The sequence below is a fragment of the Lissotriton vulgaris genome, unplaced genomic scaffold, assembly GCF_964263255.1.
Source record: "Lissotriton vulgaris unplaced genomic scaffold, aLisVul1.2 SCAFFOLD_2865, whole genome shotgun sequence".
NCBI lineage: Eukaryota > Metazoa > Chordata > Amphibia > Caudata > Salamandridae > Lissotriton > Lissotriton vulgaris.
In genome coordinates, this window is record NW_028242182.1 from 273,557 (window position 1) to 300,061 (window position 26,505).

Consider the following 26,505-nt stretch of genomic DNA (forward strand, 5'->3'; position numbering starts at 1 on the left):
ATCTTTATGTGGTACTTTGTACAATACTCCTACTGGTTCAAAGTGCTATAAATAAGGTGAGTTTCTAAAACTTAAATGAAAGGCACTCAGTTTGCCACCCTCGAAAGGATAAAAGCGCGAGTTGGCCTTATTCGTGACCTGCAGATCACGGTATTTGTCAGCACTGAGCATTTAACGCCTGTAGCCCTCTGGTATGTGATGGGGACTGGAGTTAAGATCTGTTCCCACCTCTCCTGTCGACAGGTTCACTGGCTCTTTCATGGCGGCTGGAGACTGGGCATGGGAGGTGGCAGTGGTGGAGTTCCCATTCGTGATGTATGCTCAAGGGTAAGGCTGGCACCCGTGTGCAGTCTATGTGAGAAAGAATGAAAATGAAGAGCATGTTTGGTCTAATTTGGAAGGGTCTTTCCAGAGTACATGCTGTTTTTATTCACCAGAAAATATAAAGTCATTTATTTTACCACCTGTAGGCAAAGTGTGGGCACGTTATTTCACACCGCTCATGCATGGCCGTTTCATGCACTAGCGGCCCCACAGCAAAAAGGCGCAGAGGAGAGCTATTGTAGCCACAGCCGCCCGGTGTAAAACAGTCAAAGACCACAAAGGAGTCACTCAGTCCATTCAGACTCCCAAAGCAAGAAATAAGTTTCCAAAAGAAATCAAAGATAATCAACTTCATCAGCCTATGAGAAGAAACACAGGGATAAAAATGTTTCTAGCTGACGCGTCAAGAATTTTCAATTCTATTAAGGAATCGGAGGCGAGGATTATGGTTCTCTTTCTTTACTGAAAAACGCAGCAGCCAATAAAACTTTAAATAGCATAACCCGAAAGGACTGCCACGCCATGGTATGCCCCATATCATGTAACCCCCAAAGGTATAAATGTCCTGAACACTAATCTTCTTCCTCTTTCTTTACAAAACATCAAAATGTTCATATTGAAAATTGTAATTTCATGCAATGTTATGTATAATGATGTTGGGTTTCTTCCCGCCCGTAATAATGTTTGAAGTATATCCAGTGAGTGGTATATTACAGCTTATATTCTCTTATATTTTCAGGAGATCAGAGAAAGCCGTAACATACCACTCACTGGATATACTTAAAACATTATTACGGACGGGGTGAAACCCAACATCATTATACAAAGCAATGCATGAAATCACAATTTCCAAAATGAACAATCCATATCACATATTGAATATCAATGTTTCTAGGGTGGGATAATCCTCGCATCCGTGTCCTTAATAGAATTGAAAATTCTTGAGGCGTCCACTAGAATTCTTTTAATTCTATGGCAGTCCACGGAGGCTTCGGATTATGCTAGTTCAAAGTTACTCCCCCACTGTAGATGCCACATCAAAAAATGGCTTATGATAACATGTCTTAAAAGTAGAATCGGAAGACCAATCTGCCGCAGTCATAATGTCCTCTAATCAAGAACTTTCAGCAAAAGCTTTAGAATCCATAGCTCATCTCCCCGAATGGGCTCCCAAAGCCAAAGTATCAATACCTGCCAGACCTAATAACCTAGTACGACCGGGCCCGAGCCCGGCTCCTCAGGTGTGACACGCAACAACCACCCGTTTCCCGTCTCATATGGGACCCCTGCCCCTGGACATCTCCACGTCATGGACCCGAATCACTACCGGCCCCCTCGCCCGGCTTGGGTGCCATCTTGGACACAGCGCCACGAGGCCGCGTGGCCTCCGATCGACCCTAACCCTGGGCCTGGCCAGGCCCCGACATCCCGGCACCACCATCCACCCAGGAGGTGAGCGGCCCACTTGGCAGGTCAATGGGAGAAAGAGGTGCCGATGGCTCTCCCCCGCCAGGTGCCGATCGCCCCCGGCTCCCCCGGGCACTGGCTCCACCCCCCTGCTGGGTGTCTGGACTCCCTCATCCCGGACCTCCCGACCTCCAAGTGCGAGGGTCCGGACATCAAAGGGGACCAGACCTATAACTGGGGCAGCTCCAGAGCAGGAAGGCAGTTGTATCCTGGAGTCGAGAGACGCAGTGAAGAACTCATCCTTGACGGACTACTGGCGCTGCCGTAGTCCTGCCTTGCGAACTATCGTCCTGCCTGCTGACGCTGCCGCAACCTTCTGAAACCTTCATCGTCGTCGGGACCTGCTGGCGTGGCCGCGGACCGTTTGTAACCACCACCTTCATCGGGACCTGCTGGCTCCGCCGCGGACCGTCGCTACCTTCAACCCTCCCGGGACCTGCTGGCTCCGCCGCGGCCCGATCATCTAGAACGCCGAGCTCGAGGATTGTGAGCTATCTCATCTACCAGATTGGTAACAAGACTGTCCCGCTACCCTTTTCCCAATCAAGAGACTAGAACCGAGGGGACCCCTGAGTCCAGACCTCCTTGTACCATTTCACCGTACTTAAAGAATTGCTTATAAAGAACGTTAAACCTTATCCTTGTGTGGTGTACATCTGTGGGGGGGGAAGTTACTCGTCTGTACGATCGCTGGAGACGGCTCTCCCCGGAGACCTCTCCCCTTATTCTCGGCCGACCCTCCCGGTCCGTCTAACATTGGTGGCCAGCGGCGCGATCCGAATCAACGCGTAATCGTACAGAGAGTAGCTCACCCCACGACGAAACCACAATGACAACCAAAGAGAGCGGATCCACCGAGAAATTCCAGATGGAGAAATTGGAAGAGTACAGCCATCGTGAGTTGAAACAATTCTGCATTGAACTAGGTATCGCTACCACCGGTCTGAGTACTAAGGACGATTTCAAGCACGCCATTGAGTCATGGGCGGAAACCGGGGCCGTCAGACCCCCGGACCAAAATGTCGCAGCAGCAGAGAAAAACACCACGGCTCCCGAGGAGCGAAGAACGGGTCTTTCGCAAAACGAAATCCAAGAACGAGAGAGAAACAGACTACATGAACTAGAAATGGCCCGGCTCAAAATGGATGGCGAACTCAAATTAGCCGAACAAAAACTGAACCTAGAACATCTACGGCTCCGAGAAGAAAGGGAAGAAAAACAGAGACAAAGAGAGCTCGAAGAGAAGAGACTGGCGTATGAACACGAGCGCAAACTAGCAGAGATAGAATTACGTAAGCAGAACAAAGAATTAGGGGTGCCCGAGCAACCGCGCACCCCGGGAGCAACAGAAAAGAAGGTACACATCCCCAAGGATGTCGTTCGAGAATATTTCCGAGATGACGACATACAGCAGTGGTTCAAGGCCTACGAGATCGCTATGACCTCCCACCGGATCGATCGAAGCGACTGGGGAGCCGGTCTATGGGGGAGGTTCGTCAATGAGGGCCGCGATGCCCTGTTACAGATCCCAGACCATCTGATGACCTCCTATGACCACATGAAAGCTACCCTCCTCACCCGCTATGGGCTCACACCCGAAATGTACCGCCAGAGGTTCCGAGACTGCACCCGGATCCCGGGTACAACTTGGGTGGAGTACGTGAACTATTTCAGCCGAGCCTTTGAGGGTTGGATCAAGGGGAGCAATGTAACGACCTACGAGCAACTCTTCAATCTCATGGTATGGGAGCATCTATCTAACAACTGCTTCGTCGAGCTCAGGCAGCACCTCCTCGACAGTAAATTGACTGATCCACGACAGCTCGCCGCCGAGGCTGACCGGTGGGAAATCACCCGAGTGGGCTGAAATGGGTCGCAGGAACAGAACCGGAACCACCCAGGTCAGCACCGTCCCCGAGGAGGAGGAGGGGGCCAGGGACGAGGAAGAGACAACGCCCCGGCCGCTTCCGCTGCCAACACGCCACCCCCGGCCAACCGGGGCAACACCCCGGCGTGCCCGGGGTACAGAGCCAATGTCACGTGTCACCGATGCCAGTGAGTCGGCCACTACGCAAATGACCCGAATTGTCCACAGAGCCAGACTCCGAGACCCCGCCAGATGGCTGCCGCCGCCCTGGGGGAAGAACAAATCTCCGAAGAACACGAGGAACGTGAGCAAGAACACCAAGAATGGGAACCCGCCGCCATGGTTCTAGCGTGCCTACGGGGAAAAGACATGGTCCCACGGGCCCCCCTACCCGCCAACACCCGGAAGTACAGTCAGTGGGTGAACATTAATGGACGCAGGGCCGAAGCCCTACGTGACACCGGGGCCAGTGTGACAGCCGTCCGCTGTCACCTGGTGACCCCAGAACAGATCCTGCCGAACGTTCTCTGCCCTGTCCGTTCAGCCGACAATTCAGAGAGTCTTTGTCGGATGGCCTGCGTCCCCTTCGAGTGGGGAGGAGTCTCCGGCATGTTGAAGGTGACGGTCCGAGGTGATGCCCCCATAGACTGCCTCCTGGGAAATGATCTGGAGAGTTCCCCGTGGGCCGCCGTAGAGAGAAGACAGCACCTGGGGATGTTGGGCCTCCCGGACTGGGCGTGCGTAACCACCCGGTCCATGGCCGCCCGTGCCATCCCCCGACCAGAAGAACCGGAATGGCCGGCACCTCCTCCCCCGGTCGCTCCAGTAGAAGACACCGACCATGCCGACCCCCCCAGAGCAAACCCCCGAAGGGCTCGCCCAGCTCCAGGACCTTCCCGACCTGGCTCAGTGGCGTCAGGAAGGGGGGCCCACCCAAGAACAGTTTCGTCAAGAGCAGAAGACCTGTCCCTCCCTCGAGGGACTCCGCCAACAAGCCCTCGCCCAGAGCGCAGGGGATACCTCCGGAACCCATTGGGTCTATTGGGACAATGACCTGTTGTACAGCGAACAGAGAATCGCGGAGTTAGGGGCCAGTCGAGTGCTAGTGGTGCCCCTCCGCTTTAGAGACTTTTTGCTAAACCTGGCCCACGATGTCCCCCTGGCTGGTCACCTGGGTCAGGACAAAACCTACAGTCGCCTGGTGACCCACTTTTTCTGGCCCAAGATGAGGAACGACGTACTCCAGCACTGCCGGTCTTGCCCCACGTGCCAGGCCAGCGGGAAGAGCGGCCGCAAGCTTAAAGCACCTCTGCAACCTTTCCCAGTGGTCACCACCCCGTTCGAGAGGGTGGGAATAGACATTGTGGGGCCCCTGGACCCCCGTACAGCACAAGGACATCGGTTCATCCTGGTACTGATGGACCACGCCACCCGCTACCCCGAGGCTGTTCCCCTGCGAACTGTGACAGCCCCGGTGGTTGGCCGGGCCTTGATGGGGATCTTCTCCCGGGTGAGCTTCCCCCGAGAAGTCGTCAGCGACAGAGGCACAAACTTTATTTCAAAATACATGAAATCCCTCTGGCAACAGTGTGGGGTCACCTACCGATTCACGACCCCCTATCACCCTCCAGGAAATGGACTAGTTGAGCGGTTCAACCGCACGCTCAAAGGGATGATTGGGGGGTTGGAAGAGCCCCTCCGTCGCCAGTGGGATGTGCTACTGCTGTGCCTCCTCTTTGCCTATCGAGAAGTCCCCCAGAAGTCCCTCGGCTTCAGCCCGTTCAAACTCTTATATGGACACCCGGTGCGAGGGCCGCTCAGCCTAGTCAAAGAAGGTTGGGAAATGCCCCCTCTGAAGAACCCTCCAGATGTTTTCAAGTACCTCCTGGCCCTACGCAACCAGACCAGACGGTTCAGAGAAATGGCTAAAGCAAACTTGGAGGCCAGTCAGGAAGACATGAAAAGGTGGTACGATCAAAATGCCTCCTCCATCGAATTTGAACCTGGCCAACAGGTATGGGTGATGTCTCCCACCGAACCATGCGCCCTGCAAGACAAATGGACAGGGCCCTTCAAAGTGGTCGAGCGCAAGAGCCCTGTCACCTATCTCATCGATATGGAATCTTCACGGAACCCCCTCCGGGTCCTCCACGCCAATAGACTAAAGCCCCACTTTGTGCGCTCGGAGCTCAGCCTCCTGATGGCAACAGACAACGGAGCCGAGGAGGATTCCGAGCCACTCCCTGATCTCCTACGGGCTCGAGAGAAGGACGGCTCCGTGGACGGGGTCCGACTCTCGGAGGCCCTCACCCTGGAACAGCGTCAAGGCTGCCGAGACCTCCTACTGCAGTTCGCCGCTCTGTTCTCCCTCACCCCAGGGGTCACCCCCTGGTGCTCACACGATGTAGACACTGGAGACAGTCCCCCTATCCGACATCGGGCCTACCGCGTACCAGATCGGGTGCGGGCCTGCATCCAAGAGGAGGTGTCCAAGATGCTCACGCTCGGGGTCATCGAGCCCTCAGACAGCCCCTGGGCCAGCCCAGTGGTACTGGTCCCCCAAAGTTGCCGCCCCCGGCACCACTCCTGAGCTCCGGTTCTGCGTCGACTACCGGGGCCTGAATGCGGTCACCAGAACCGACGCACATCCCATTCCCCGAGCAGATGAACTAATCGACCGCATGGGAGCTGCCCGCTACCTCAGCATCTTCGACCTGACAGCGGGCTACTGGCAGATCGGTCTCACACCCCGGGCCCAAGAACGATCTGCCTTATCCACCCCTGATGGCCACTACCACTTCAAGGTCATGCCATTCGGCATGAAGAATGCTCCAGCAACATTCCAGCGGCTAGTAAATCAGGTCCTGGCGGGACTCGAAGAATTCAGCGCCGCCTATCTGGACGATATCGCTGTGTACAGCCGCCACTGGTCCGACCACCTCAACCACCTCCGAGAGGTTCTGCAGGCCCTCCAACGAGCCGGCCTCACGATCAAGGCCAGCAAATGTCAGATTGGCCAGGGGTCCGTGACCTACCTCGGGCATCAGGTGGGAAGCGGTCTGGTGGCACCGCTGCAACTCAAAATCGCTGCCATCCAGTCGTGGCAGCCCCCCATCACCCAGACCGAGGTCCGCGCCTTCTTGGGACTCACGGGCTACTACCGGCGGTTCGTGAGGGACTATGGCAGCATTGTGGGGCCCCTCACGGAACTCACCTCCAAAAACCAACCAAAGAAGGTCAACTGGACCCCAGACTGTCAAGCGGCCTTCGAGAAGCTGAAGGCCGCCATGTGCTCCGCCCCTACAGTCGGGAATTTATCGTCCAAACGGACGCCTCCGACCATGGCATTGGGGCAGTCCTGTCCCAGCTGAACCCCGAAGGACTTGACCAACCAGTGGCCTTCATCAGCAGACGTCTCCTGGCCCGAGAGCAACGCTGGAGCACCATCGAGAGGGAGGCCTTCGCAGTGGTGTGGGCCCTCAAAAAGCTCCGGCCTTATCTCTTCGGTACCCACTTCCGGGTACAGACCGATCATCGGCCCCTGCAATGGCTAATGCAGATGCGGGGGGAAAACCCCAACCTATTGCGTTGGTCCATCTCCCTGCAGGGGATGGACTTCACCGTGGAACATCGGCCCGGACAGGATCACGCCAACGCAGATGGCCTGTCCCGCTTTTTCCGCCTCGACGAGGAGAGTCCCCAAGAGGATGGGTGACTCTCCCCGCCTTCAGCTGGGGGGGACGCATGTTGGACAGGACACGTGAAGGGCTTGCTCCCTCCCCGCACGACCGGGCCCGAGCCCGGCTCCTCAGGTGTGACACGCAACAACCACCCGTTTCCCGTCTCATATGGGACTCCTGCCCCTGGACATCTCCACGTCATGGACCCGAATCACTACCGGCCCCCTCGCCCGGCTTGGGTGCCATCTTGGACACAGCGCCACGAGGCCGCGTGGCCTCCGATCGACCCTAACCCTGGGCCTGGCCAGGCCCCGACATCCCGGCACCACCATCCACCCAGGAGGTGAGCGGCCCACTTGGCAGGTCAATGGGAGAAAGAGGTGTCGATGGCTCTCCCCCGCCAGGTGCCGATCGCCCCCGGCTCCCCCGGGCACTGGCTCCACCCCCCTGCTGGGTGTCTGGACTCCCTCATCCCGGACCTCCCGACCTCCAAGTGCGAGGGTCCGGACATCAAAGGGGACCAGACCTATAACTGGGGCAGCTCCAGAGCAGGAAGGCAGTTGTATCCTGGAGTCGAGAGACGCAGTGAAGAACTCATCCTTGACGGACTACTGGCGCTGCCGTAGTCCTGCCTTGCGAACTATCGTCCTGCCTGCTGGCGCTGCCGCAACCTTCTGAAACCTTCATCGTCGTCGGGACCTGCTGGCGTGGCCGCGGACCGTTTGTAACCACCACCTTCATCGGGGCCTGCTGGCTCCGCCGCGGACCGTCGCTACCTTCAACCCTCCCGGGACCTGCTGGCTCCGCCGCGGCCCGATCATCTAGAACGCCGAGCTCGAGGATTGTGAGCTATCTCATCTACCAGGTTGGTAACAAGACTGTCCCGCTACCCTTTTCCCAATCAAGAGACTAGAACCGAGGGGACCCCTGAGTCCAGACCTCCTTGTACTATTTCACCGTACTTAAAGAATTGCTTATAAAGAACGTTAAACCTTATCCTTGTGTGGTGTACATCTGTGGGGGGGGAAGTTACTCGTCTGTACGATCGCTGGAGACGGCTCTCCCCGGAGACCTCTCCCCTTATTCTCGGCCGACCCTCCCGGTCCGTCTAACAAAGGAAATCAACAACTGTCCTGAAACGTCATTTCTAAACTCTCAATTACAATCCTCATAGCATTTTAAACATTGTACAACACACAGTTTACTATGGAGAGGAAACACCGGATAAGAAATACACTTAGAGCTTGTTTTTTGAGATTGTAAATGAGACCCCCGAAGGAGTGAAAACCCTACCTGCTAAGTCCAGTGCTCGCACGTCAGATACTCCTCTGCATGAAACTAAACATAAAAAAAGTGTCAGTTTAGCCGGCAGTTGCTTACGCGACAAACCATCATTTGCAGGCCAATTCCTGAGAAAACACAGAACTAAGTCTACATCCCACAGTTGTGAATGGCGCGGTTTGGGAGGATTCCCCAATCTGATGCCTCTCACTATCTTACTTACCAAAGGTTCTCACGCCACCAGCCTACCGCCCACATGAAGATGACCGGCTGAGATGGCGGACCTTAAATTATTAACTGTCCGATAGGCCAAACCTAAAGACAACCGCCAAACGCTCTAGACAATTTATCTGAATTTTCAATTCCTCCGCGGACCATCTGCCCCTCATCTCCACTGAGCCGCTGCGGGTTCTGCAGCCCCATCTGCTGGCATCTGATTCCATCACTACTTCTGGGACTGATGCAAATATGACCTTGCCATTCCATGTGTCCATGTGCTCCAACCACCAAGAGACTTCTGTCTTGGCCTCCTTGGAAAGCAGAATCTGTTCCGCATTCAGGGGTCTCCCACCAGTAGCTCGTAAGCTACTGTAGCTCTTGAGCTAACTCTGAGTAGCTCACCTGTGTGCAGCCCAGCTTATTAAATTAGAGAGATTTTGCTTAGTTGAATGAATATACATATAAAGAAATTAAAATGATACTGCACTACTAATATTAGTAGCTGTTAATGTGTTTTATTGAACATAAGTAACTCTCAGGATGGAGACCCCCGCACGACCCCTGCACGGCCCAGGCCTTTGTGTAAATACATAATTTTCAACCTCTGGAGAGCCGTGTAGTGAAGGGGACCCGGGAAGATCGCTTGAATCAATGAGGCTAACAGGCCTACTAACCGGGCTAACGTCCTCAAGGATATAGTCGGAGAAGCAAGTGCTCTCCTCAACTCCTTCTTGATCGCTATTCTTTTCTTCAATGGGAGCAATAACTGTGCCACTATTGAGTTCACCTGGAACCCCAAAAACTCAGTCGATTGTGCCGGAGTCAGAATAGAGTTGTCTGAATTGATGACGAACCCCAAATCTTGTAAGAGTTGAGTCGTCCATGCTAGATGTCAAAGAACTGTATTCCCATTCTGTGCCATAATAAGGATCTGATCTAAATAAATGATGAGTCTCACCCCTCTCTCCCTCAAGAATTGAACCACTGGTTTGAGGACTTTGGTGAAACATCAAGGGGCGGATGAAAGTCCGAACGGCATGGCAGAAAACTAGTACCATTTGGTTCACCATTGGAATTGAAGAAACCTCTGATGTGGAGGGAAAATAGGCACCGCTAGATACGCGTCTTTTAAATCGAGACGCACCATCCAGTCTTTTTCTAAGAGCAGATCTCAAAGTAAATGTATGCCCTCCACTTTGAAATAGCGATACACTACTGAAGAGTTGAACTCCTTGAGGTATAAAACTAATCTGAACCCCTGATCTGTCTTTGGAACTAAGAATACGGTGCTGATGTAACTGTGATTGTGAGAGGCTGTCTCTACAATTGCCCCTTTTTTCATCAAGTACGCCACTTCGTTGTCTAAGAAAGACATTTCTGCACTGGAAAAATTTAGAGGTTGGTGTCTGTTGTGGGGCCGCATAAAACATTCGATCTGTAAACCCTGTACTGTCTGAAGTACCCACGGGTCGCTTGTCAAACTCTTCCACCTGTGTAGAAACAAGGAAATCCAGCCTCCCACTGTGACCTCCACACTGAATCAGGTTTACCTGAACAGGAGGCGTCTTTGCTGTTATTCTGTCCTCAATACCCTCCCTTGTGCTGCCTGCCTCTGCCACTACGGTTTCGAGTGGGGTAGAGGCTGGATCGCTGGGCTCCGCCACGTCCTCTTTGATCAAAGCTTCTGGATGTCTGATTGAATCCACGCCCGGTCACTCGACCCCTGAAGCGTCTGACCCTGGTAAAAACCTTCTTGATGTTACTTTGGGCTTTGTCTAGTGCCGAGAATGTCGCCACATATTTCCCCAACTCTTTTACAAATTTGTCACCAAATTGGAGCTCATTCGCCAGGGTACCAGCTTCCTTCGTAGCCATGTCCGCAAATTGTGGGTCAATTCGCATTAGGAATGACCGTCTCCAATCAGTTGATAAAGCGCAATTTGGATTGCCAAGAAAACAGAGTGCTCTCTGCCCCCTTTCTAGCATCTCTGTTGCATCTATTGGAGGGTTGGAATCTTTAGCCTGAACGGCTGAAACAAGGATCTTAGTGAGAGGTCCAGGTATATCCAGTGGTTTATCCTGGCACCCTCTCCATGCTGTCTAGCCCCTTTTTTGGTTCTTTAGCAACTTTTTCATAAACGTAGCCCTATTAGGATCCAACTCTAGCGTGTCCGCCACTTTGCCCAATAAGGATGGTCTAGGGTATTCTGACCTCAATGTAGCGGGCACCTCGCCCTCAGATCCCGGTCAGAGGTTTTCCTGTACATGGTATGCTACCTCCACACCCGGTACCCATTCGGTAGACCTTGGGTGGTAATGTTTCGGGTGTCGAACTGCAGGGTGGCGGCATTAGGTGGGCCACTACTCACATTGTGAGTTTTGGGCTTTCTTTTGTTTGCTTTTTAGGCTCTTCTCTGTCCTGTCCTGCTCAGAGTCAGAGATGTCCGGGGCAGCAGGAGGAGACTCCTCCGCCTCCCCTGGTTCAATAGAGCTGAAATTCCAGAAGGGAGGGACCCGCCATAGCCATTGTCTTTAATGACATTAGGCGCCACCAGGGGAAAGACTTCAGCTGAAGAGTGAAATGATGGCTCGCCCAGAGATGCCTTAAATTTGCGCTTTCCATAGTTCTCCAGGGGCTTAGTAAATGGTTGTAAAGCTTCGACCAGCGCCCTGTTCACAGACCCCTGGACGTGGGTATCCAGGGCTTCCACCAACTGCTCCTCCATCTGTTGCTCATAGGACACCTCCTCAAATTCCACGTAGTCATTATAATCTGCCCACTGGTCAAACGCCTCGGGGTAGTACGCCATCATGCTGTTGGAGGTGTGGAGAAGGTTCCAGAGGGGGTGACACAGTGGTGAAAAAGGCCCTACAATCCCTCCCTAACCTGAGTATAAGTTATTCCAGGCCCAAAGCCTATCTCTTTTATATCCAATATATTTGCCAAAACTCTGTATCCCAACTAACTAGGAGACTAACTAACTAGGAAAAACTATTTTCTTTAAGTGTGGAGGGAGCCACCCCTTTATTCCTTCTAGGGCAGTGCCCTGCATCGCTTATCCGCCCATTCGGGCGTTCACTGAGGACCGGGGATTGACCTGTCCTTAGACGCGTATGCGCGCTCAGCCGATAGGTAATAAAAACCTGATACGGCTGTTTGCGCATGCACGAATCCAGTGGCAATGAAAAGGGGACTGCTTCCCGAGCGGCCAGAGCGCGTCTGTCCTGCTCCACTCAAGCCACCAGTAAATATATAATCGGCAACAATACAGCAATTTACTTGTAACCCGGATTGATCGTGACCATTAAAACACAGTATACATTTGAAATAAATCGCATAGTTACCACATATCACTCTAGATATAGTAAAATGAATGCACTTAACTCGCTGCTGCAGCAGCAAAGAAAGAGAAAGAAGATTAGTGTTCAGGACATTTATACCTTTGGGGGAAATGATTGGTGCATACTATGGAGGGGCAGTCCTTCCGGGCTATGCTATTTAAAGTTTGATTGGCTGCGGTGTTTTTTCAGTAAAGAAAGAGAAGCATAATCTGAAGCCGCCGTGGACTGCCATAGAATTAGGTTCAACACAACTGTAACTTTCATTCATTTATAGTAGTGGGTATTTGTTTTTTGTTTTTTACGCCTGCTGCACGCTCTGCTTTCCCAGAACCCCCTTTGAAATCAGATGCATTAATCCCGGCAGGGAGTCCGACAAAATATGTCAGGAAAAGTAAATAAAATCACTTCATTATTCTAGACAAACCCAACGCTTGGCTAATGGAACTGGATGAAGGTGGACAACACACCAACCACAAAGCGGCGGCAAGAGAGCAGTGCCCCCCTTACCCCATGCCCAACCACTCCCCTCCCTCGGACACAATCTCAGAAGGGGCTCATGTGCCACCACTAAACCAACTGGGCTCTCTGCAGGACCTCCAGGCACTGCAAGCATAGTGCATTGCATAACAAGCAACAACAATGGCCGAACAGCAATGTTACGCAGAAACAATAATAAAACAAGTAGTGGCAAAGGCCATCATTTTGGCTTTTGTGTAGCGAACAGGATTGCAAACACAGATCAAACACTGCACACGTTTCTCACGCGTAGGACATGTGTGGCATGGGCAGTAGCATAGGTATGTGTGGCATGGGCAGTAGCATAGGCATGGGTGGCATGGGCAGTAGCATAGACAAGGGTGGCATGTGGCAGAAGCATAGGCATGGGTGGCATGGGTAGTAGCATAGTCATGGGGGGCATGGGCAGTAGCATAGGTATGTGTGGGATGGGCAGAAGCATAGGCACAGGTGGAATGGGAAGTAGCATAAGTATTTGTGGGATGGGCAGTAGCATAGGCACAGGTGGCATGGCAGTAGCATAGGTATGTGTGGGATGGGCAGTAGAATAGGTATACGTGCCATGGGCAGTAGCATAGGTATGTGCTGGATGGGCAGTAGCATAGGCATGTGTGTGATGGGCAGTAGCATAGGCATGTGTGCCATGGGCAGTAGCATAGGCACTGGTGGCACGGGCAGTAGCATAGGCACGGGTGGCATGGGCAGGAGCATGGGCACGGGGGGCATGGGCAGTAGCATAGGTATGTGTGATGGGCAGCAGCATAGGCAAGGGTGGCATGGGCAGTAGCATAGGCACGTTCCATGGGCAGTAGCATAGGCACTGGTGGCACGGGCAGTAGCATAGGCACGGGTGGCATGGGCAGGAGCATAGGCACTGGTGGCATGGGCAGTAGCATAGGCACGGCTGGCATGGGCAGTAGCATGGGTAAGTGTGTGGGCAGCAGCATAGGCACTGGTGGCACAGGTAGTAGCATAGGCACTGGTGGCATGGGCAGTAGCATAGGTATGTGTGTGATGGGCAGCAGCATAGGCAAGGGTGGCATGGGCAGCAGCATAGGCACTAGTGGCATGGGCAGTAGCATAGGCACAGGTGGCATGGGCAGGTGCATAGGCACAGGTGGTTTCCAAGCTCCCCTCGCACGCAGATTAGTTACAGTGTAGGCAGAAGAACTATGAGTCCTTAAAACAGAACAGGTGCAGCCTGGGCACTGGCTGTGCAAGCTTCTTTATAACCGAGCAGGAAGGACTCCGGCAACTTCCCAAACTCCCCTTACTCAAACCTACGACATGCACAAGCTGAGGCACAGAGGTGCTTCTGGCTCTCACAACCTTTCAGTCTTTGCAGTCTTTCCAACATTAAATCTGCCAAAAAAACCTTCTATGTTCACGCTATTAAGGAGTCTAATCAGAAACAAAAAAACCTGTTCTCGATAGTGAAATCGTTCACCCAGCCCAAGGCGCTACAACCCGAAATCCCCCCATCCCAAGATCTTTGCAATAAAATAGCTGACTACTTTGAGGAAAAAATCAACGCCATTCAAAAAAATTTCCCCCCTCCACAAACTACTCAAGGCGCACACAATCCGCCTCAGATAGTATCTCCAGCTGGTAGCCTTAAGAACTTTACACCGGTCACCTTAGATCAAACCAGAGAGGTCATCCTGGCGTGCAAATCTGGTTCTCCATCTGCCCCCTGCCCCCCCAAAGTACTCCACCAATTCATTGACGTGGTAAACCCAATCATTGATGATATCGTTAACTCTTCGCTCCGCACTGGATCTGTCCCCCGCCTGTGGAAACAGGGAATGGTCAAACCCCTCATGAAAAAAGCTAACAAATCCCCGTCAGACCTCATCAATCTTCGTCCGATCTCGCTCCTCCCAGCTTTGGGAAAAATCACCGAACAAATGGTTTACAGAGAACTCAAACGTTATCTGGAAGCTCACAATGTACTCCATCCGCAACAATATGGTTTTCGCCCCAATCATTCGACCGAAACAGCACTGATCGAACTTTCCGACTCAATAAAGATGCTGCAAGACCAGAGGAAGAATGCCATCCTCATTCTTCTCGACCTCACCTATCCTGGATAAAATAATTTTTATCCGAAAGGTCCCAAACTGTCGCTCTTGGCCCTTTCCACTCCAAAGAGAAGAGGGTATCCTCCGGTGTACCCCAGGGCTCCATTTTGAGCCCCCTCCTTTTTAACATTTACCTTATCCCACTTTTATCCCTGATTGAGTCATTCGGCATACCTGTGACATCGTATGCCGATGACACACAACTCGTCGTACCCCTAGAGGAAAACTCGACCAAGGCAGAGCTTAACCTCAAAAATTGTCTGACGGCGGTCTTCCAATGGATGGAGACTAACCATCTCAAATGCAACTCCAGCAAAACGGAGATCCTCCCCATTGGAAGAAACACCACCTTCTGCCCAGCTCTCTGGTGGCCGGAAAACTCAGCTGCCCCCCCCGAGACCGTAACATCTGCAAGGAATCTTGGCGTCCTATTCGATTCAGACCTATCCTTCGACCAACACGTCAGGACCGTAGCGGGCCGATGCTTCGGAATAATAAAATCTCTAAAAAAATTCTTCGACTTCCTACCGCTAGATTCCAGGAAAACAGTAACAGTGGCCCTAATTATTTCAGGCTTGGACTACTGTAACGGCCTCCTTGCTGGTGCAAAAAAATCCACTCTGACCAAGCTCCAAAGTGTACTTAACACCGCTGCCCGTCTGGTCCTAAAACTGCCCAGAAAATCATCAATATCCGCAGCTCTAAGATCCCTGCACTGGCTCCCACTCCACAAAAGAAGATTCTTTAAGATGCTGATTGTCGCCTTTCGGGCTTTCAACAAATCCGGCCCTATATACCTTACCAGACGCTTCCCCCACTACAACCCGAGTAGATCCCTCCGCTCCTCCCATGACAACCTCATCCTCCCAGTCAGGTTCTATTTGAAGACTAAAGGTGGAAAAACCCTAAGCTTCCTGGCCACTAAAGCCTGGAACCTCATGCCCAAAAATCTGAGACGTCAAATTCAAGAAAAGCCCTTCAGAAAAATGCTAAAAAATTGGATTTTTAACCTTCCTGATGACTACACTAAGGCAGCCATCTAACTCCCACAGCTTCTGTGATGTGTCTTCGATCCTCTAAACTGGAAATTCAGCGCCAAGATGCTCTTTCCGGAGCGAACGCTGCGCTCTATAAATACCCCCACAAATTCCACAAATTCCACAAAGAACACTTATTTTTTGGTTGTTCCCTGCAAGAATGTAGCTTGTCTTAATGCGGGCCAAACATTTGCAATGCAAGAAGCCTCACATCAGCAAAAACAGGCAGTGTTGTGAGGGTGCAGTACCACAGACTGTCACTAGGTGTCCTAAGGGATCTTTTTGACCGCATATAGTACTTCACCTGCAACCTGACCGAGGAAAGGATATGGCGCAGCGGTGGAACCTACCAACTGGGAAGCTCAGGATCCCGAAGCAAGTCTGCCGTCAGCTGGATTCTTTTATTCCCCCCATGAGCAAGTGTGCTATATAAATTAAAGCAACATTTTTTAAATATCATAAAAGCAGTGTTGTGAGGAAAACATCACCGGCCTCAGAGGGGTGCCCGGGGCTGGAGTAGTACTGTGGGAGGAGTCAGGGGGAGGCACTGGGACCCCACTGCAAGCAAATTAAGCAAAAGGAAGTTTAATTGCACAAGTAAACAGAACACATAAGGAGCAAAGACACAGCCCAATCAAAAAAAAGAGTTCTGTCTAAGTATAAATAACCTGAACAGTAAGAACATGTGTAAGAGTGCCAGTCCTCATGGGAGGATACAACATTCTAAAAGCAGGAACTATTAAGTGTATTCACCAATGAAAAGACAGCATTTCTAAAGGACAGCAATAGGAACCAGTGAAAAAATGGGCGTTTTTTCAATCCCTTACCCTAGATACTGCTGTCTCGAAGAGACAGCGAAAGCGCTGCCTAGGCGAGACCTAAAAAAGGGATGAAGTATCCTCTGCTGTAATTATAAACATATTACAAGTCACCAAGGACTTCTCTTGCGCAACAGATGAATGCAGCTGAAGGGCAAGTGGTTTTGAAGATAATTGAACTCAGAGGTCACTTGAGTTAGAGACATGGATAGTACATGTCTTTATTTTCACAAAACAGATTACATTAATACAAGTTTGAAATTTCTTGCAAACACATTTAATCAGTTTGATGTACTTCGGTGTCAGTTGGTTTTGGCTCCCCTGCTTTGAACTCTACCGGTGCAATATATACAGATTATCAGGTAGAAAGCGGTGTGACAAGCTGTCTTCCATTCAATTATTTAAACAAATGTTAAGTGTTTTGCTTTCCACCCTGTCGTCTGCTGTAACTGCTGGGTAGGGGCGTAATTCAGATGAGACCGGTGTTTGTCAGGCCTCCAACTATGATTCAAACTTCTGCTCAAAACCACCCCAGAAAGAGTATAATTTTCACCCCAGCGACTGATGTGTTTGTGTTTCTGGGACTTTTTACAATCTGGGTAGCTCTGTCTTACTAGAGAGGGTGAGGGATGTGGCGGCCGCTGGTTTAAAGACGAGCGGGTGAATCCGCATCTGAAAAACATATCCAATCCCCCCAATCTAACTCCTCACCTGACACCCGTACAACAAATCATATAAACTAAAGATACAAACCAAGATCAGACTGCAATTAACAATAGTGTCAATCTGGTTGAACACTGGATGCTTCACAACATCGCAGCAGACACTTATTGACTGTAACTCATGCCACGCTTAGGAGGTGAGAGATGAGTGTGTCAGTCCATCGTTCAGGAGGAAGAGAAGGTTGGACTTTATAGGTACACTTGGGAGAGAGATGAGTGTGTCAATCCATCGTTCAGGAGGAAGAGAAAGTTGGACTTTGTAGGTACACTTGGGAGAGAGATGAGTGTGTCAATCCATCGTTCAGGAGGAAGAGAAGGTTGGACTTTGTAGGTACACTTGGGAGAGAGATGAGTGTGTCAATCCATCGTTCAGGAGGAAGAGAAAGTTGGACTTTGTAGGTACACTTGGGAGAGAGATGAGTGTGTCAGTCCATCGTTCGGGAGGTAGAGAAGCTTGTACTTTTAGGAGTCTGCTTCATAGCCAAGATGCCCATGAAGACAGGGGACGCTTTTTTAAATGTGGTGCATTTTCCTTGTTAGTGCTGGGCGCAGTTTTTAAAAGGTGTGCCAGGTGCAACCCGGCAAAGTGCGCCTTCTTATGTTCGATGCGCTCCCCCCCGGGTCAGCTGCAAACTCTGCCCTGGGGGCTGCGCGTTCAAGTGAAATACTGCGCAGCTTTGAAGCAGCCCCCAGTGTTTTACTGGACAGGCAGCAACCCGCCTACACTTGCAGGTGGGTGCAGTGAGTGACTGCATCTGCCTGCAAGAGGATGTCTGGGGGGGGTCCATAAAACCCCCCTTTCCACTTCTCTCTGGTTTGGTCTGACAGTGCACCACCTTTTAGGTGGCGTACTGTCATAGCGCCTCCTGACACCTTCTTTGCCTCCGCGCCAATGTCTATAATCATATGCGGGCTCAGAGCCAAAGAGATTCCCTCATTTGCAAGACGCCACGCCCCCATGCAAATGAGGGAACGTCCTCTGGTGATTGCACTGGCGCTATGTGTGCGTCAGCGCTATCTGTATTACAGAAAGGGCCGCACAAACGTCTGCAGCCATTCCTGTGATGCCAAAGTGCCACAGGAGCGTGCAAAGCCGGCGCGCATGCCCGTTGAGCCCCCAGGGCACTTTTCATAATACGGCACCTGCACGGATACACTTATGGGAGTTGTGTAAAGAGTTCCTTTTCCCTTCATTCTTTGCTCATCAAGTTAGAGTTGTATGTTCCAGTTGTGCAGAGTATTGGGGCTTTATGCAGTCAGTCAGCAGATTTCACCCTCATGCAGACAGTACATTGAAATGTAAATGTTGTAATTATTTTTTGGTTTGAATTCATTTTAGGCTATGGGACGATGACCAATATAATTTCGGTCGTCATTAAAGAGGAGGAGGAGGAGGAGAGCCATCCCACTACCTATCAGAGACCAGAGGAAACACAAAACGTCAGTTGTGCTCCAGGTAAGAAATGATGCTTTCCTACATAGAATCACGCGCAGGCTGACAGCTCCAGCTGGGATTACAGTGACACATGCCTCCAGTAAGTGTCTACCTATCCTCACTTCTGGTATTAGGGGAAGACGTACATCAACTGAGCACCTGGCCATCTATTATGAAAAGTGCCCCAGGGGCACAATGAACATGGTTGCCCACTTTACGTGCCCTGGGGCACTTTGGTATTACTGAAGGGGCCACAGACGCTTGTGCTGCCCTTTTTGTAATACAGATAGTGCTTGCACCAATATAGTGCCAATGCTATCACCAGAGTGTGTTCTCTCATTTGCATGGGATGCGGGCACACAGGCAAAGAAGCTGTCAGGAGTTGTGCTGACAGTGCGCCTCCTGAGAGTAGGCCTCTGGAGGGGGGAATGGGCACCATGGACTCCTAGGGGTCCCCTTGTTGGCCGGTGCAGTCACTCACTGCACCTACCTGCAAGGGGATCTCTGTCTACTTTTAAAAGTGCAGACTTGGGTCTGTCACATGCCCAACATGGGTCTAACTCAGAACTGACATGGGCCTGTCTCATATCTGACGTTCTGTTGCAAATCTGACATGGGTCTCTCACATGACTGTCATGGATCTGTCACATGTCTGTCTCACTTGGGAGTGTCATATAACTGTCCCTCGTGTGATTGTCACATGATGCCTTGACATTCTTCCATAACATGTCTGCCACGGTCGTTATCATATTACTGTCCAACATGAGTGTGTCATACCACTGCCCAATGTTGTACATCTGTCACCTCCTGCACTGACTCCTCCCCCCCTGCACCCCAAACACAGCAGCACAGCAACATCCAGACCCCAGGACACTTGGTACACGAACACTCAGACAGATGAATCACCACTGCAAACAACTGGAGAGCAAACGGAGAACGAGCCAGGACAATGCAGACAGGAGCACCGTCCAAATCCACCTACGGACAAGTCCACCAAAGGAACTAGAAGACCAAACGTGCCGCTCTGATGGATCGCATCAATGCCAGCACCAACAGAAGCAAAGAAATGTTCACCGTTGTGAAGGATTTGACCTCACAGGCGGCTGCCTTCAACTCAATCACCTCTTCGCAGGACCTCTGCAACACTCGTTCAGTTCTTCAGCAACAAAATCACCACTATCTACAGCAACTTCAACCCTCAAATTTACCAGACAGACCTCTCCAAAGGCCTCCTGATCTTATCCAAATAACTTATGCTCGCCATCACCCCATAAGAACTGCTCCCACCGTGAAGTCAAGCAACTCAGGAGCCCCATCAGAACCCTGCCCCTACCATCTCCAGAGTACTGCAATCCATCAGCACCATGCTCACACTCATTCTGAATGTTTCCTCCTCTTCCACGACCTTCCCAGATGCTTGGAAATATGCACTTGTCCTCCCACTGTTGATGGAACCCCCCACTGCCCCGTCAATGCTTACCAACTGAAGGCCAATCTCTCTGGCTACCTTTCCCGTACAAGATCTTAGAGAAAATCATCAACAAACTCCCCACTGAATACCTCAATGACTACACACTTCTCAACATCACTCAGTCTAATTTCAGACCCAACAACAGCACAGAAGCTGCCATCATCGCTGCCACAGATGACATCCGCATGACTCTGGATGGAGGAAACATGGTGTCCTCATTCTCCTGGAACACTCTGCAGCATTTGGCACAGTCTCCTACCCAATCCTCATCCAAAGCCTGCACAACATTGAAATCTAAGGACACACACTCTGATGGATCTGCTCTTTCCCGATTGGATGGACCCAGGCAATTAGCCTAACACCACACACCTCGGATGCCGGTGACCTCATCTGCAAAGTTCTGCGAGGATGCCTCCCTGAGCCTGACCGTCTGCAACACAGAAATGATCTCTTTAGCCAGCATCATCCACTCTCCCAACATCCTCTCCTATGCCAATGACACACAGCTCAAGCCCTCCCTCACAGACCAGAATGCTTGAAATCACCCACTGGATGAAGTCCAGTTGTCTAAAGCTGACAAGACTGAAATCATGATCTTTGAGAAGAGCACTTCACCATGGGGCTTTACGCGGTGGGCAATAGTTTTTGGACTGACACTCACCCCCACCATCCACACCAAGAACCTCTGGCTTGTCATCGACAGCAAATTCAACATGACAGCTCAAGCCAATGCCGTCACAACCAAATGCTTCCATACCCTGAAGATGCTGAAGATGATTTTTGAACAGCTCTCACTCAGCACCAGCAAAACCGTCATGCACACCCTGGTGACAAGCAAGCTGAACTACGAGAACATCCTCTATGCCAGGATCAACAAAAAACTCACAGAGGCCTGCAGACTATTCAGAACTCTAAGGCCAGTTACGCTCAAGCTCCCATGCCGAACTCACATCATTCTTCACCTGAAGGACCCCCTCTCGTTTTCCATACACAAACGAACACAATTCAAACTCCTCACCCACACTTTCAAAGCATTACATAGCACTGGCCCAGCATGCCTCAACAATTGCATCTGCTCAAAGAAACCTTCCAGACACCTCTGCTCATCCGCACTCCTTGCCATACCATATCTGTCAGTCACACCTTCTCCTAATTCACTCAAAGTGTGGAAGGACCTGTCACTACACATAAGAGCCTCCCCCTCACTTCTTGAATGCAACAATAAGATGAAGACCTGACTTTTCGAGTAGTCCCACTAGTCCATAGGTTTGGTTAGACTCAAACCTGCTCAGGGCCAGAACAGTGCCGTCTACAAATCTGCATAACATGGCATACCACACGGCTGTCCAACATGTGTCCTTCATTTGACTAATGTGGGTCTGTCACATGACTGACATAAGTATGTCTCATGAGCGACAAGAGTCTGTTATCTATCTGACATAACCTGAGTGTCCAACATTTGTGTATCATAGGAATCCTTGGTACTGTCTCATTGTAACATGCAAAACATTCCTGTAGCAGTACTGCCAACCACTGAGATGTAATATCACACATTGGTGCTCGTTTATGTAAACTATTTCCCTGTTTTTTTACATTTCTTTTCATTCAGCAGCCTTCCAGTCAGAAGAAAGAAGTGTGAACAGGGGAGAGACCAGTACATCCACGGAGTGTAAGACGTTTACTGACAATTTCATCCTAAATCAACAAAACGATCTCCAGACAACAGAAAGACGCTTGACCAGCAGTGAGTGGGAGAAGGCATATAGGACTAAGATATTTTTTGCTGCACATCAGAGACCCGACAAAGGGCTGAGACCCTTTCCCTGCACAGACTGTGAAAAACGCTTTACTCTAAAGTCTGATCTCGTAATTCACAGAAGAATACACACAGGAGAGAGGCCGTTTCAGTGCACTGACTGTGGGAAAAGCTTTACTAAAAAAGGAAATCTCCTAAATCATCAGAGAACACACACCGGAGTGAGGCCATTTCCCTGCACAGAATGTGGGAAAAGGTTTACTGAAAAGGGTTCTCTTCTAAGACACCAACAGATACACACTGGAGTGAGGCCCTTCAAGTGCACTGAGTGTGAAAAGAGTTTTAGGGTGAGAACAGCTCTTACACAACACCAAAGAATACACACAGGAGTGCAGCTCTTTACCTGCACCGAGTGTGCAAAATGTTTCACTGTTAAATCTGCTTTATTACGGCATCTAAATATTCACAAGGGGATTAGGCCCTTTCACTGCACAAACTGTGAGAAATGTTTTATTGATAAGACCGCTCTTTTACAACACCAAAGAATTCACACAGGAGTGAGACCTTTTAACTGCACCGAGTGTGATAAGAGTTTTACTCTGAAGCCATCCCTCATACAACACCTACGAGCACACAAAGGTGTAAGACCCTTCAAGTGCACTGTCTGTGAAAAGAGTTTCACTCTGAGCACAACTCTAATACAACACCAGAGAACACACACAGGAGAGAGGCCTTTTAATTGTAGTGAGTGTGAGAAGAGTTTCACTGCAAAACAATCTCTTTCACGACATCTGAGACTACATGCGGAGAAGAAAGATGGAGTTGGTGTAACGCAGAGTGCAGGTCCTTAAGGGCACAGATCCTTTAACTATGCTGGCAACATCCCGTTTTCTGCTGACATTCATTGATCTTATGTAATGCACTGACGTACAACATCGCTGTTGTCCCTTAATTCATTCGGCGACCGATCTTCTGACATTTGACTCCTCCTTCAACAGAGTGAACTATAATTTTGCAAGTATTATATGTAATTTTGTACTACCCTAGGTGGTCTTTGAACTAACTGGCTCATAAGATATATATTTTTTTATCTGCTGTGTCTTACTAGGGAATAATTGCATTTAAATCAGTATTTCCCTGCCTCTTGCAGTGCAGGTAAAAACATTTCTTTCTTCAGAATTCTTTTAAACAATTACAAAATGGGCCCTTTTGCAGTTCCTGATAATCTTGTAATGGAAACAATCACACCTTGATTTAAAGTTATATAATTAGCTAAGAAATTAATCAGTTTAAAAAGTACATTTCAACCATGTATGTATAATGTATTGCAAATATAGAATGCACTGAAAATACTCTCTTCTTTTTTTATTTGTAATAGGACTTCCCTAGTATAATATATTTGTTGACATTACCAGTAAACATTGACACTTTTCCACTGGCCCAAATCCACAGTAAATGGATATACATTAGATTTTACTTTTGCCTTGAACCTGACATGCTGTAGAATATGTAATGTAAGTATCACAAGTACATTACTAATATCACAAGTACATTATAAGTATCACACGCACATTACAAGAATACATGTAAAGTATTACATGTAAATTACAAGTATTACACGTACATTAGAAGTATTACACGTACATATCAAGTATACAAATATTTCACCTACATTACAAGTATATAAGTACTTCAGCTACATTACAAGTATTACACGTATATTACAGGTGTACAGGTACTACATGTATATTTGAAGTATACAAATATTACACGTACATTACAAGTATACAAGTATTTCACGTACGTTACAAGTATTTAAGTGTTACAAGTACATTACACGTATAAAAGTATACTGTGTGCAGAAATCTATCTTATTGATGTAGGAGTCGCGGAGTGATCTTTCACATAGCAACGTCCATGGCTACTGGTCTGCCTAAGGCACAAGCCACACTGTGCACGTAATCCACATTTTCCGGTCATCGGACACGGTTCCTATTAAAATATAGTGGTTGGATGAATCCCCATCACTTCGGAAGAAGAAACTGATAATGGAGGTCATTCAAGGGTATTATTCAAACAGCTGATTTACTGAAGGGAGCTGAGTTCTTGTTCTTCAGTTTGCTCAGAACGTGTGGGATGCACATGTCAGAATGTTGGAGTGCAAAATATGGACTCCTGTGTTGCAAGAAATTCTTCTGGTATTAGTGAGTGGACCTTAGTGAGAGTAAAAAATGTTTCTATATTTGTAAAGATCTTCACATATGCCTGTATAAGGTGAGTAATAGCTAACCTGTTGCATTTCGAGAGGCAAATTGGTGGGATTTTGTATGTGTAGGGATTATTTATCTGATCAGCTTCATTGTCTGTTTCTGTAGTACACAGGGATAATATACCAGGGAGATTCGTACAGCAGAACCCATTTTTCAGGAAGATTTGGATGCCGGCACTGTTAAAAACAGTAAAATTATGTTTTTTCGGTCTTGTTCCAGAGAGGCCTCACTGTGATGTTATAAACACGTACTTATGTCGATGCACACAAATAATATGAGAGGGACCAAAATATATCTTTGTGAACGATAATAGATAATATTCCAGAATTATTCCTCTTGATTCAGTCGTAATCAGTGCCTGCAAGTCTTTCATTGTGCAGCTGTTTTTCAGGGCAGCAGTTCATTTTTAAAACAACTGTTCTCTATTGCTGAAATGATCGCAATCTAACCTGTCATTTAATGTGTCTGTCTAAACAGAAACATCCTGGAGATATACTCTTCGTTAACTATATCGTCTGAAGGACAAACCAAGATGAATCGGTTAAAGGCAGTAATTCTATGTGAGTGCAGGATGAATGTCATTACACTTTAACACTTCAAGAACACCTTCTTGCATTATAATAGTGAAGATGTATCCCTTCCTCCATGTTCTCCATGTGCATATGGACAGATGCTCACTTAATTTACCACAGAGAGCAGGGCACTGATTTGACTGTGGCTTAATAGACAAATGCGTCCTCTGTAGGGGCCTGTGTTTGACCTTGTGGTCCTAGGTTCAAATCCCGGTGGTTTCACCCAGCCTTTACTTCTTCTGAGTTTGATAAAATGAGTAACATTGAGTTGGGTAACTATAACCTCTATTATTCAGTGCCAAGAGGCCCTTCTGGGTGAACGCACACTTTACAAGTACACGTTATGTTATTGCGGACCAGGAGAGTGACTGGGATGATTCACAAAATGTGCTTGTGGAGTAGCAGGCTAGTGATTTGATCGCAAGCTGAGCACAATAGTTTTGCTTCCCAGGTGACATGACTCAAACTGCGACTCCAGGAGATGCGCAGGGAAATAATCCTGTTTCAGCAATGAAGGCGTTGGCTGCCTCTTTACCAGCTGTACAAATGGAACTGCAGACAAACGTCAGGAAATCCGAAGGTTAACCTAAGAATCAGAGCAATATAGACCACAGGGAGAACCTTGGCCCTTGCCCCTCCTTGAGCACCTTAGACACAACCTGGGCCCTACATCACTCTGCCTCTTTTGAAACAGGTCACCCACCTCAAGTGTTTCTGAGCCTTTGACTACAGCTCCGCATCCCAATCAAGTCACTGCCACAACCTGCGGCTTCAACTCTGCTTCCCCCGAGGGGATCGTCATTAATAGACATAAGCACTGAACCGACCCACCCACGTGTGGGATCCACAAGCAATTCTTACAAAACACAAATGACAAATGACAAATCAATTTACGCTTTTATTTTGGAAAACACAAAAGAAGAAGAAAAGTTTTAGAACAACCTTTGAAGTGCTATATCGGCAAATTTTCAGCTATTTACCTAAAAACGATTTTTAGATACTCACTAGGTATACAACCGTTTTTTAAGGAAGGATGAAAAAAACAGGTACAATGTTGACTAATAGTCTCAAGACTGAGAAGCTGGTAAAACTCTGCTGCTCCTTTAATGTATAGGATACCTCCAGTATCCCATCATGCCCTGTAGATTGCAGGTGCGCCACTTGTTTGTTTTCCGGCTCCTGCTGCAAGGATCCTGGAGCACTGAACTTCACCTTTAGATGTTTTATTATTTTTAAACCTTTGCAAATCTTTGAAAAATGTGTTCACTCATTGTCTTTCACTACAGGCAGCACATTTTGTTCTATTTCTTGCCGGAAAAAATATTTATTCTTCACAAAATGTCGTTTTTTTTAACTGTGGGATAAATGAGGCTCAAACACACCCTCGTGCAGTTTGTATTGTTTGCCTTCCTTCTTCTCAAAGAATCTGTAAGATTTCAACGAGGCCTTTCAAAGACAGAGAGAAGATACAACTGAAGGGACTTCTGGATGATCCGCACAGGCTCAAAGAGGCAGAATCGGAAAGATCTGATGGACATGGACAGGGCGCTTCTTCTACCTCCACTCCTTCATCTGTTACCGCGGTTTGCCTGTGGGGGATATCCAATGAAAGGTCCCTGTTAGAAATGGGATTTCTGGTCGGCTAGG

General features: G+C 49.3%; 1 protein-coding gene across 2 annotated transcripts in view; it reads left to right on the forward strand.

Moving 5' to 3' along the window:
* Positions 1 to 23,362, forward strand: part of LOC147669023 (uncharacterized) — an 85,840-nt gene extending 62,478 nt beyond the window's left edge. The window contains exons 4-5 of one of the 2 annotated variants that reach the window (XM_086948277.1): positions 18,694 to 18,810; positions 21,870 to 23,362. In XM_086948277.1, the coding sequence (XP_086804403.1) occupies positions 18,694 to 18,810; positions 21,870 to 22,867 (1,115 nt within the window). In that variant the 3' untranslated portion in view covers positions 22,868 to 23,362. The remainder of the gene's footprint in view (positions 1 to 18,693; positions 18,811 to 21,869) is intronic. The other variant, XM_086948278.1, reaches the window with a different exon arrangement.
* The last annotated feature ends 3,143 nt before the right edge of the window (positions 23,363 to 26,505 follow it).